An 11,669-nucleotide genomic window follows, 5' to 3' on the forward strand; every position below is an offset into this window, starting at 1 on the left:
ACAGTAATATTTCCATTTGCTATATAATCATGATATCACTGACTCCAGGCAGTAGTAGGCAGGGCTTAAAATCTGCTCAGTCACTCTAGCAACATATAATAGGAACGTGCCATTACTTGCTGTTGACCCACACAGTTAACCCCTTAAGGCTAATAATAACTGTAAAGTAAATAGAACATTATATTCTACCGTTTTAAGAGTGGATCAATGTTTTGTGGTATCTTGAAAAAATTAAAAATAACTTTTTTGGGGGGGAGTGTACCTTGAAAATGTTAAATATACTCAAATATAGACATTTAAGTAAAAACAAAGGTTGAACTGCTATGAGATGGCAAAAATAAAGTGATTGTATCATCTGTCTGTAACATTCTGTAGTAATAATATAGAAGTATCAAAATAAAGTAAAAGTAAAGTAAAAGAAGAAAGCACCTGCCTTTCATTTAGCAGCTAGTTCAGCCCTGGTGCACAGACCAGGGAGTAAATATAGAAACATATGGGTGATAATATAATTCTTTTTGCAGATACAGTAAAGCGCTCTGTACATTAATGGCGCTATATAAATAAATATAAATAAGTAACTGTCCAATCGGGGAACGCCAGCTAGAGGGACCCAAGGTTGGGCAGCAGGTGTAGGAAAAGGTGACACGAGTAAAAAAAACATGATGGCCTTGGGCACTGGGCTCTGATGTTTTTTGCACCTGTTCAGGGGCCTTTGAGTGACCTCCGTTCCCAGCACTGGCTGATAAAGGTGCCTATTAAAGACCTCTGGTGGCATGAACCTTCGCTTCGACACAATGCTGAAACTGGTGATCGCTTTCCTGCTGGCCGCTGGTGGTAAGTCGGCAAGATGCAACGTTATGATGTCTTCATGGGAGCAGCATACTGTATGCACACACTTTAGGCATTGAATTTACAAGATCATTAAAAGCCTCTACAAGGGATGTAGTCCAGGACCAAAGTGCAGAGGAATGCCTGCTGACTGGGGAACAATTAAAGCAGAGATGGTGAAGCAATCAAGTTGAATATTAAGTATTGTCCAACTAATTATTTCCCCACAACAACCACTTGACAAAACTTGAGTAGTCTAAAAGCTTATCTACTGTAAACAATGAAATGTATCTTGCTACTTACTTTATGGTTGACACAGACAAATTGATAAATTGTCTCATAAAAAGAGTTGTCTTTTACAGACCTTGTATTGATAGGAATGTTTAAGATCTCTTCGTTTGTTTGAGCCATCGCCCGTTTTCATCAGTAGGGCAGAATGGCACTAATAATCCCTTGCCTCAGATGTGATACTGCCTTTTTCTCTACAGCCTACGGATGTGGGGTACCCACATACTCTCCAAATAGCCGTGTGGTAAATGGCGAGGATGCCTTACCCCACAGCTGGCCCTGGCAGGTAAGAGTAGGACATACAATTACACTAGGGTTTCTTTGTTTTTGGGGAGGGTTAGGGGGGAGACAAGACTAAATTTAGAGTAAAACAAAACAGAATCACATTTCATTTGGACCACATGCTAATTAATCCGTTTGCTGCTCCAGATGATCCCAGCGCAAAGTAAGTTGCCATGTATTTCTCCTGAAAATAAAGAGAAAACAGGCAAATATCTACTGAACGAGGAGGCTTTGCTCTGGGAGACACCTCTGTTTATGCAAAGTACTGTAAATAAGAAAATACATTTGTTGGGGGAAATGATGTCTCTCCAAAGTACCAGCTGAATATTTACAGCTTGTAATTAGTTATATGAATGCTTCATGCAGGGTTTGGATTTATCAAGCTCATCAAAAAGCTAAAAACGTGATGTACAGTGTGAGGCTGCCTTTTCACATGGGGCTTCAACAGATGTGTGTGTGTGTGTGTGTGTGTGTTTGTGTGTGTGTGTGTGTGTGCATTAAGTGGAGGAGGAGAGGGTGGAACAAGGGATTAAAATTCATCCTTTCAGATTATAGGTAAAGAAAGCAGTGATGTGTTGATCTATTTATTGCCATATATATATCCATACCTATTGATTTACTTCTGATTTATCTGTAAGTGATTTACTCTATGTATAAATCTGTTTTCATTTGTGAATGTTCTCACTTCTTGCTTGCTCAGATCTCCCTGCAGTATGAAAGCAGTGGTGCATATTACCATACGTGTGGCGGGAGCCTCATCGCTGAGAACTGGGTCTTAACAGCTGCACATTGCATCTCGTAGGTTCCTCACCTTCTCCTGTATTCCGTTGTTAGTGGGATTACAGCTAAACATTCTTGTAGTGGTCAAGAAGCCTATTTGTATAGCTTTAACGATAGCCCTTCAATAGTTACGGCAATTTGTTACAAATGGTTGCCTACATCAGTCAATCCTATCCCCAGAAACACCAGAACTGATGATAACCAATGTATTTGGAATTCAATAACATAAGGTGTCTGCACATTTATTTTATTGGCTAGCCAAGAAACTGGTCTGGATTAGAATCTTTGAGGAAATGTTTGGCGATCCCTGCCCTAAAGGGACCAGTGCCAAGTCCTAGGAGATGTATTTTTCCTAGAGAAGTGTAGATTCATTGTAAACGTGATAACATTTAATGGACAAAGAAGAAAGTTCTTCATAAATATAACAGTCTATACAGAGCATTTGAGCGATGATTGTTTTTTTCATGAAGAGGCCTGTGATGTTTTGAAGGCTGCGTACAGTATTGCCTCAATGAAGAACTCGCTTATCCTAAGCGGGATTCCTTTTAATAAAACAACAAGATAATTTTTTGCAGATTTAATAGTGTGTGCAGGACTTTTGACATTCATAATTTACATGACATCTGTGATGAGCTCTCTTGTTGATCCATTAAAAGCAACATAACCCATGATGGAATTGGAAGGATCTGCAACTTTATAGCAATGGATTTCAGGTCCTTTCAGGAACAGACAGGCTCAAATTCTTTCTGAAGAACCTATTAGAGAATACACTTATATGTAGTTAGCCCATACTTACTGTATATTGTTATCACCCTAACTCTATTCTCCCATTGCAGCTCTCGTAAGTACCAAGTGGTGGTGGGAGAACATGACCGCAGTGGGTTTGATGGAGGAGAGCAGATCATCTCTATCAACAGTGAAGACATTTATGTCCATGAAGGCTGGAGGAGCAGTTGTGTTGCCTGTGGGTATGTGCTGTTTTTCTTTGTTGTAACTTATGGTATTGTCTGCAATGTGTAATGTAAGGTCAGACTTAAAGGCACCTATTTATTAATGCCATGTTGCCACTCAGTCATTTAATATTCTGCCCTTTTGTTTCTGTCAAACGTTTCATGTTTCCTACGATTACATGTTTTTAGGCAGACAAGGCTAACAGTTCCCTGTTTTGTACTAACCAATGAGAATAAGTAGAATATTGGGTTGTTTCAGGTGTGAAACCTGGCATACATAGATAGTTACATAGTAGATGAGGTTGAGAAAAGACATAAGTCCATCAAGTTCAACCTATGCTAAATATAGACGGCAGATACTTACAGTATACAGTATGTACAATCTCAGTTGACGTATAATCATACTTTGTGGCACAGAGTACACAACTTTGCCAGTCACAAAACCAGCATATTCCTTTTACAAGAGCAGAAAGGGATTTTCTCCAGCACAGTGCAGCTAGTTTTTAATTCATCTTCACCAATACACTACAGAAGTCCTGACCTCTTGCCTCCTCTCCTCAGGAATGATGTCGCCCTGATCAAGTTATCGCGTGCTGCCGTGCTGAACGATAAGGCTCAGCTGGGCTGCCTGCCACCAGGAGGGCAAGTGCTCACCAACAATTATCCCTGTTACATCAGCGGCTGGGGCCGTCTCTCCAGTATGTTTGAAGCTTTTTATGCAACACAGATATTGAAGGCCGCAGAGTGCTGGGAATAAAGATTGCAGCTGAGAACGGGTAGAAAGACGCTTGGCCCTAATTTAGCTTTATTAGTGGAGTGCTACTGCAGGAGAATACTGTAGATCTGTAACGTGCCAAAAGCACTTCTGCAGGTGGAAGCCTGATGCCACAAAAGAACAGATGTAAGTGCACAAGTGTGTGGGACTATAGGATCTAGAATAGAACATCAGTCAGTAAGGTGTGACTACTACTGTATGAAGTAGTGTCATTGTATCTACCGTATTTACTTTGATTCACCTATCCCTTATATTTGATATATTTAAAGAACACAGAAGAACAGAAGTGTAGTTACCATAACAGATTACTCATGAGATGCCATTAAGTATTCCTACTCCTGCAAACGCCATATGGTAATCCTACTTCTGTAGTACTTTACTGCAACAATTTATATTGCAAGAGATCAATGTAGCCTAGGGTTGTTATTACAGATACTGCCACAACATGGTCCACTAATTGAAACATGCTCTCTTTTTTATTTCCCCCCCCTCTTTGCACCCCTTCTTTCCCTTTCCCTCGTTCTGTCTGGGTGCAGCTGGAGGAGCTCTCCCCAATGTCCTGCAGCAAGCTATTCTCCCGGTTGTGGATCATGCAACCTGCACCCAGAGAGACTGGTGGGGAAGCAGTATCAAGACCACCATGGTGTGTGCCGGAGGCGGCTCCGAGGCTGGCTGCAATGTGAGTCTAAACCCAGAGCACACCAGGCAGGAATAGCTGAAATGCCAACCTGTCTACATGAAATGCCAACCTGACTACACTGTGATGACGAAAAGATATATGGATTATAATAAGTCTAGACAAACACAAGTAGGATAGAAGAGATAACATTAATGGCTAACTCATGGTTAAAAAATGTATAAGCACTCAGGACCACAAAGGTCCCTTCTTCAGACAGCATTCTGTTACAAAGGAAACTGAAATAGCATGTCATATTTATACAGGAAGGATATCCCAGTAAGTTTGTTAGTGCCAGGTATATGTTAGTGCCTATATATATACACACACACACACACACACACACACACACACACACACACACACACACACACACACACACACACACACACACACACACACACACACACACACACACATATTTGACCCTGGAATATTACATTGCTCCCATCCACACATCAGTGTTAACAGCAATATAATTATTGCAACTCGTGCTTTTTTTTATCCAGCTTGTACCCTGACCTATCTACCCTGGTCCATAGTAACCGTTATTACCACGGTCTGTGCTGATCCAGTCCAAGAGAACCGTTCTTACCACGGTACTCACTGGAGGGCGGTTTCTCTAAACTCCAGACTCTGATCTATACAATAATCAAAGTCAACGTCGCAAATTTGTAACCGTTATTACCACGGTATATGCACATTGGAACCGTTCCTACCACGGTTTACCAAAGGAATATAGCTTGTATTGTAGCATGGTCGTGGGAGGGGGGAGTTGGGTTAGAAACTCCCTTCCTGCTAGTGGGCGCACTTCGGTCCACTGGCTTATTCAAGCCCCCCAGAGCGGCATTGCTGTTGCCTACGGCAGGGGAGCGTAAACTTTTTGTGCTGCGCCCCGTCTTCCCTGCTGCATCGCCCGCGCCCCCTCCCTTCCTTAGAGCTGCGTCAAATGATGCTGCGGGGTCATGTGACATCACGTCAAATGACCCCGCGGCTGAATCTGGGTAAGTGAAGTGTTGCAGAGGCCTCACACGATCCCCCGGCATCTGCAACGGCCCGCGCCCCCCAGCAAAATCTCCCGCCCCCCCTGGGGAGCGTCCCCCCAGTTTGCACACCCCTGGCCTACGGGACAATTTTTAAATCCCTATATTTTATATTTTGATACTATTAAAAGTTTTTTTTAACATTGCTACATATTACTAAGTACCTCACTATCTACTACCCATTCATCCATTCAAATTATTTATCTACATATGAGTGATATTAAGTGCTTGTAAGTAGGGATTCTTTTCTGGGTCACCGGTCCCTCTGGACCTTGTTATTTTGTATCTATATGTATCTTTCCCTACCTCCCGTTCACTCCTACAATTTTATCTAACGATTTACACCCACCAGGAGTGCTGGTATCCCATCGTTCTTTCTACTGGATATGCTGATGTTATTTAGTGTGATACACAGAGTAACACTGAAATGCCAAAGTATAAAGTAGAGCAGGGGTGCGCCAACTTTTTGCCTTGCGCCCCCATTACCTGGTCTGAAGCATCCAATGATGTCACGGAATGTCATGTCACGTGACCCGCTGTGTCATTTGACGCTGCGCTGCCATGGCGACGTGTCGCCGAACCGACGGAGTCACAGTAAGTAATTTGCAGAGGCCTCGCGCGGCCCCCTCTGCAAACGCCGTGTCTCCCCAAAAAAATCAGGGGGGGGAGCATGCACCCCAGTTTATGCACCCCTGAAGTAGAATATATAGCAGGGGTTGGCAACTCCTGTACTCAAGGGCCACCACCAACAAGTCAGGTTTTCAGGATATGCCTGCTTCGACGACTGAGCCACTGAGTGGACCACTGATTAAGCCACTGGTGCTGAAGTAGGGACATCATGAAAACCTGACCTATTGGTGGCCCTTGAGGACTGGAGTTGCCCACCCCTGGTATATAGTATAGAGAGTATGAAGCCCCTAAAATGGACCCAAAAGAAATGCATTTTTATCATTTATTTCATGTCAGTGTGTCACGTTTTGTCCCGATTATACCTGCCTAGTGTCAGTTCATGATTTGAGAAGGAGTTATGTGGAACAATAGAAGGAGTTATTGCGTCATTACATATCACACACACGTTATAAAGGGATGTATTAAGTTTTGTGTATTGTGTTTCTTTGGCAAAAAGTATATTGGGCAAACAGATTACCCTTAAATGTGAGAAACTGAATTTACAAGCTTGATATAAGTTATGGTGGGTGCAAAAGGCAACAAAAACCCTCCACCGTATAGCATATAGCAAATAAAAAGATCACTTGTGAGCACATTCACATGTCTTAGACAGGGCTGCAACCCTGCCTTTCACCTTTATCACCCAGCATACAGTGCTTCCACTGTGGCAAGGGATTCTGGGAAATGACATGCAAGTGAGCACAAGCTTGATATATAGAGCTCAAGGAAGAAGTAATTTTGCTCTGGCCACAGACCCTGGAATGAAAAGCATGAGTGAAATCCCTGGGGCAGTTTAGCAAACCTGCAAATCTCTAAAGTTTCACTACTGTATATTAATTTCCAGGCCCAGTTGCTCTTCAAATGGATACCCATAAACGTTGATGAAACCTCAAACCATTTACTGACCACCTATTTGCCTTTGTTGTTAGGGTGATTCTGGTGGACCCTTGAACTGCCAGGCCAATGACGGCAGGTGGTACGTCCACGGCATCGCCAGCTTTGTGTCCGGTATGGGCTGCGACACTCTGAAGAAGCCTACTGTGTTCACCCGTGTTTCTGCATTCAATGACTGGATCGACAATGTGAGTATGATTGCAAATACAGCCACGACTGACATGTAATGGGAATAGAAGGATTAACCTTGGTGCTGTGCAGTACACTGGTGCGGAGGCACTGCTAAGTAAGCACAATGTCAACAAAAATGTCAAAGGGCACGGGTATAACTCTTTAAATTACACAAAATCTAGGAGAGAAAAGTTTGTTTGGAGTAAGGCACTGCAGCAAAACAATAGTACAGTTGAATGTATTAAATAATATCTTTAAGGTTTGTAATGTGACATGTAAAGTCATTTAAGCCAAATCCTCCTGCCAACTCACCTATGGGTTCTTCACCCACTAATGTCATTGGCACCCATACAGTACTGCCAAACCAACCCCATGTCATCATGTAAGGTAGTAGAATCAGAGCAGGATGTAATTTCTCTTCAGAAGGACTTGGAGAGATTGGAAACGTGGGCAGGTAAATGGCAGATGAGGTTTAATACAGATAAATGTAAGGTTATGCATTTGGGATACAAGAATAAAAAGGCGACTGACAAATTAAATGGAGATATATTGGGGGAATCCTTGATGGAGAAGGATTTAGGAGTGCTTGTAGACAGCAGGCTTAGCAATAGTGCCCAATGTCGTGCAGTAGCTGCAAAGGCAAACAAGATTTTATTTTGCATCAAACGGCAATGGATGGAAGGGAAGTAAACATAATTATGCCCCTTTACAAAGCATTAGTAAGACCACACCTAGAATATGGAGTACAATTTTGGGCACCAATCCTAAGAAAAGACATTATGGAACTAGAGAGAGTGCAGAGAAGAGCTACAAAATTAATAAAGGGGATGGACATTCTAACATATGAGGCTAGTTAAATTAGATTTATTTACATTAGAAAAGAGGCGTCTAAGAGGGGATATGATAACTATATACAAATATATTCAGGGACAATACAAGGAGCTTTCAAAAGAACTATTCATCCCACGGGTAGTACAAAGGACTCGGGGCCATCCCTTAAGGTCGGAGGAAAAGAAATTTCACCAGCAACAAAGGAAAGGGTTCTTTACCGTAAGGGCGGTTAAAATGTGGAATTCATTACCCATGGAGACTGTGATAGCAGATACAATAGATTTGTTCAAAAAAAAGGTTGGACATCTTTTTAGATGGGAAAGGTATACATGGATATACCAAATAAGTATACATGGGAAGGATGTTGATCCAAGGATTAATCCGATTGCCAATTCTTGGAGGCAGGAAGGAATTAATTTTTCCCCTTAATGGGGTTTTTTGTTTGCCTTCCTCTGGATCAATAAGTAAGTATAGATATAGGATAAAGTATCTGTTGTCTAAATTTAGCATAGGTTGAACTTGATGGACCTGCGTCTTTTTTCAACCTCATCTACTATGTAACTATGTAACTATGTATTACTGTTCTAGTTATTCCAAGTCTTCATTTTCTATATCTATATAAATGCAGAAGGACTGTTGTTAACTAAAATGCACTGGAAGTTAGAGAAGAAGAACTAGTTGGAAATCTCTTAATGACATGCACTCAGGCTGGTATTAATGCCCAGTGCATCTATGTAGTGATAAGTTGGTGGCAAGTAGCAAAGTGACATGCAGAATCCATTGCAAACAGTTCAGCCAAGGTAGTTGCATTATATCTGCGTACTGTTCATGCAGCAACTTGTAACAAAACGGTCTCTGAGCACAGATTACTTTCCCACTCCGGGTTTATAATGTGCTAAAGGCTTTGCCATTTGGAGCGTAGAACTTCTGACTATTCATGGTTGAACAGTATTTCACAATATTTCATTACAATGCAAGTTGATTAAAGTCTTTTTTTTTTTTTTTTACTGTTAATATATTAATATGCTGTGTACACTGAAGACATGTTATGCTTCCAGATTCATAAGGCAGCACATGAATTAGTTTGGCAAACCATACAACAGCCTCTAGAGGAGCCAAAAACTACCCGGTGATAGAGTAGATGATGGAATATGTTGTTTGCACTTGTGCTCTTGATCAGGATTTTTCCTTGATACCTGTGATCTACTTTTTACACAACTATTGAGTTGAATTTGCTCTAGTGAAGCTTTAATAAATATCCCCAATGATCTCCAGTGCAAAAGTAATTTTGAAAAATGTTCCTTTTAATTCATGATCTGTTCTCTTTCTCCTTTAGATCATCGCCACCAAATAAAGGCGAAGAGGAAATGACACAAGGAACGCTGAGGTCCCATAGACCAGGGGAAGCAGCACTGATTAAAGTTCCTGTCGAATTTGGGAGAAAAGAATAACAACAAATCCAGCAACCATTTACATGATACACCACCCAGCAAACATTGTTACACTACATCACTCCCAATACCGCCACCTTACTGAGACAAATAAATTCAGGAAATAAATGGCATGCCGGTTTCCAGTTCCTTTTTGTAATGTCATTCTGCGGCTTAGCTGTGTCATATTAATATTGGGCTGACATTACAGGCAGTCCTCGGTTATCCGACACAATGCGTTACTCAAAATGGCGTTGGATAGCGAAACGTTGTAGAGCGAAACACGTTTTCCCATAGGAACACTGTTTAAATGAAAGGTTCCATTCTTGAAGGCATTTTTAATGCTAAAATACACAAAATATTTTACGCAGACAATAAGATATGCAGCACACACATAAATTATATAGTGTATATACTGTATTATATATATAATATTACATAATATATAATATAAAAATATTATATATTATATAGTATAATATATATATTATATACACATAAACAACTTTGCAAAGCGTCGTAAGAGCGTTGGATAAGCTGTTTTGGCGTTGTAAAAATGAACATAGGTATGCATTGCATAGCGTTGGATAAGCCATTCGTTGTAAAACGAAGCGTTGTAAAACGAGGACTGCCTGTATATGCATTACTGTTTCAGAAAGACAGAAATGGTATAAGATAATTTTCTCAAAGTGCAAGACTTGCTGTTAAACTCTCACAAAATCAGTGTCTCAAATCTAAAATGTTAAGCTTATTATACAATCTTTAAAAGCAGTTATTTAATACTCAGCCACTTTCAGACTCTCCCAATTCCTCTTAGTCACATAAAAGATGTGCAGAATAAAATAATCCAATTTGTTTAGGACAATAAGAAACAAAGGGGTCTATTCACTAAACCTCGATAAGTGACTTATAGTACTATAAATGCCCGTTATAGTGCGATATTGCCTGTGTTGCTATTCACAAAGCTCCGATAACAGAGCAATATTGCACTAAAATGGCTTTTTATAGTACTGTAACACTGGCAAATACAAGCCGTACGATAAGCCAAGAAATGCCCGAAATCGCATTATTTGCCAGAAACTGCTATTCACTAAGCAGTGATAAGCCTATCATACCATACAAACTTGCAATGTTTTGGCTGGTGCTAAAGGCTGGTGCTAAAGGCTGGTGCTAAAGGCTGGCACTAAAGGTATAGCAAGATGCACAAAAGCAGTTTCTTTTAGTTTTACTGCACAGGATTGATACCGGAGACCGGCGGGGATACCCTGGAGACCCGTGTGTTCCCGTGGGCCCATGCATTTCCGGGGGTCCCCGCATCTCCGGGGGACCCCACCGGCCTCCGTTATCAATCCTGTGCAATAAAAATACAATTTCAGCCAGTTTCATTACCTTTGCGGTTAACCGCTAAGGTAATGAAAGGGTTAAATAGCAGGCACTGATTTGTTGTTGGTACAGGGGGTGGGTGAAGCTTGCAGTTGCCCCAGGGTGGGTGTTTAGGCCTTGCACTACAACCGCTAAGGTAATGAAGCTGCCTTAATGTGATTTTTAATAATAGAGTGCGGGGGGTCTCCTGAGCTGAACCGCATTAATTTCAGCCTCGAGGACCCCCTACTTCCCGAGATACAGGCCACTGTATGGGGTGCTGGTATCTCCTGTGTGTTTAAATCTCTCGGGCAAGTGACTCATTAGATTTAAACCTGGCGAGGATACCGGCACCCCATACCGGGGCCTGTATCTCAGGAAGTAGGGGGTACCTAAGGCTGAACTTAATGCGGTTCAGCTCAGGAGACCCCCGCACTCTATTATTAAAAGTCCCATTAAAGCAGCTTCATTAACTTAGCGGCTACAGTAATTAAGTTTTTTTGTTTTTTATTTTACTTTAGTAATTGTGTACGGGAGCAAGGGGTCTCCTGAGCTGAACCGCATTAATTTCAGCCTCGGGGACCCCTGCTTCCTTATATATAGGACCCGGTATAGGGTTCCGGTATCGCCTACAGTATTTAAATTCCCCGGTCACATGGGAAATCAATGCGGTTCAGGTCAGGAGACCCC

General features: G+C 41.5%; 1 protein-coding gene across 1 annotated transcript; it reads left to right on the top strand.

Annotated features, from left to right (window-relative positions):
- Nucleotides 1–728: 728 nt before the first annotated feature.
- Nucleotides 729–9,751, top strand: LOC142497699 (proproteinase E-like). The gene is made up of 8 exons (XM_075605849.1): nucleotides 729–834; nucleotides 1,317–1,402; nucleotides 2,099–2,196; nucleotides 3,015–3,146; nucleotides 3,690–3,826; nucleotides 4,440–4,582; nucleotides 7,221–7,373; nucleotides 9,524–9,751. The coding sequence occupies exons 1-8, from the start codon at nucleotides 774–776 to the stop codon at nucleotides 9,539–9,541; spliced, it is 828 nt and encodes a 275-aa protein (XP_075461964.1). The 5' UTR covers nucleotides 729–773; the 3' UTR covers nucleotides 9,542–9,751.
- Nucleotides 9,752–11,669: the final 1,918 nt, after the last annotated feature.

This window comes from Ascaphus truei, chromosome 6 (assembly GCF_040206685.1).
Source record: "Ascaphus truei isolate aAscTru1 chromosome 6, aAscTru1.hap1, whole genome shotgun sequence".
Classification (NCBI taxonomy): domain Eukaryota; kingdom Metazoa; phylum Chordata; class Amphibia; order Anura; family Ascaphidae; genus Ascaphus; species Ascaphus truei.

What these genes read in the sequence shown, in the direction of transcription:
- LOC142497699 (XM_075605849.1), top strand. Translation starts at nt 774, where the DNA reads ATGAACCTTCGCTTCGACACAATGCTGAAACTGGTGATCGCTTTCCTG. An exon ending in ACAGCTGCACATTGCATCTC is followed by an intron (nt 2,197 to 3,014) that starts GTAGGTTCCTCA and finishes CTCCCATTGCAG; the next exon opens with CTCTCGTAAGTACCAAGTGG. An exon ending in GCTCCGAGGCTGGCTGCAAT is followed by an intron (nt 4,583 to 7,220) that starts GTGAGTCTAAAC and finishes CTTTGTTGTTAG; the next exon opens with GGTGATTCTGGTGGACCCTT.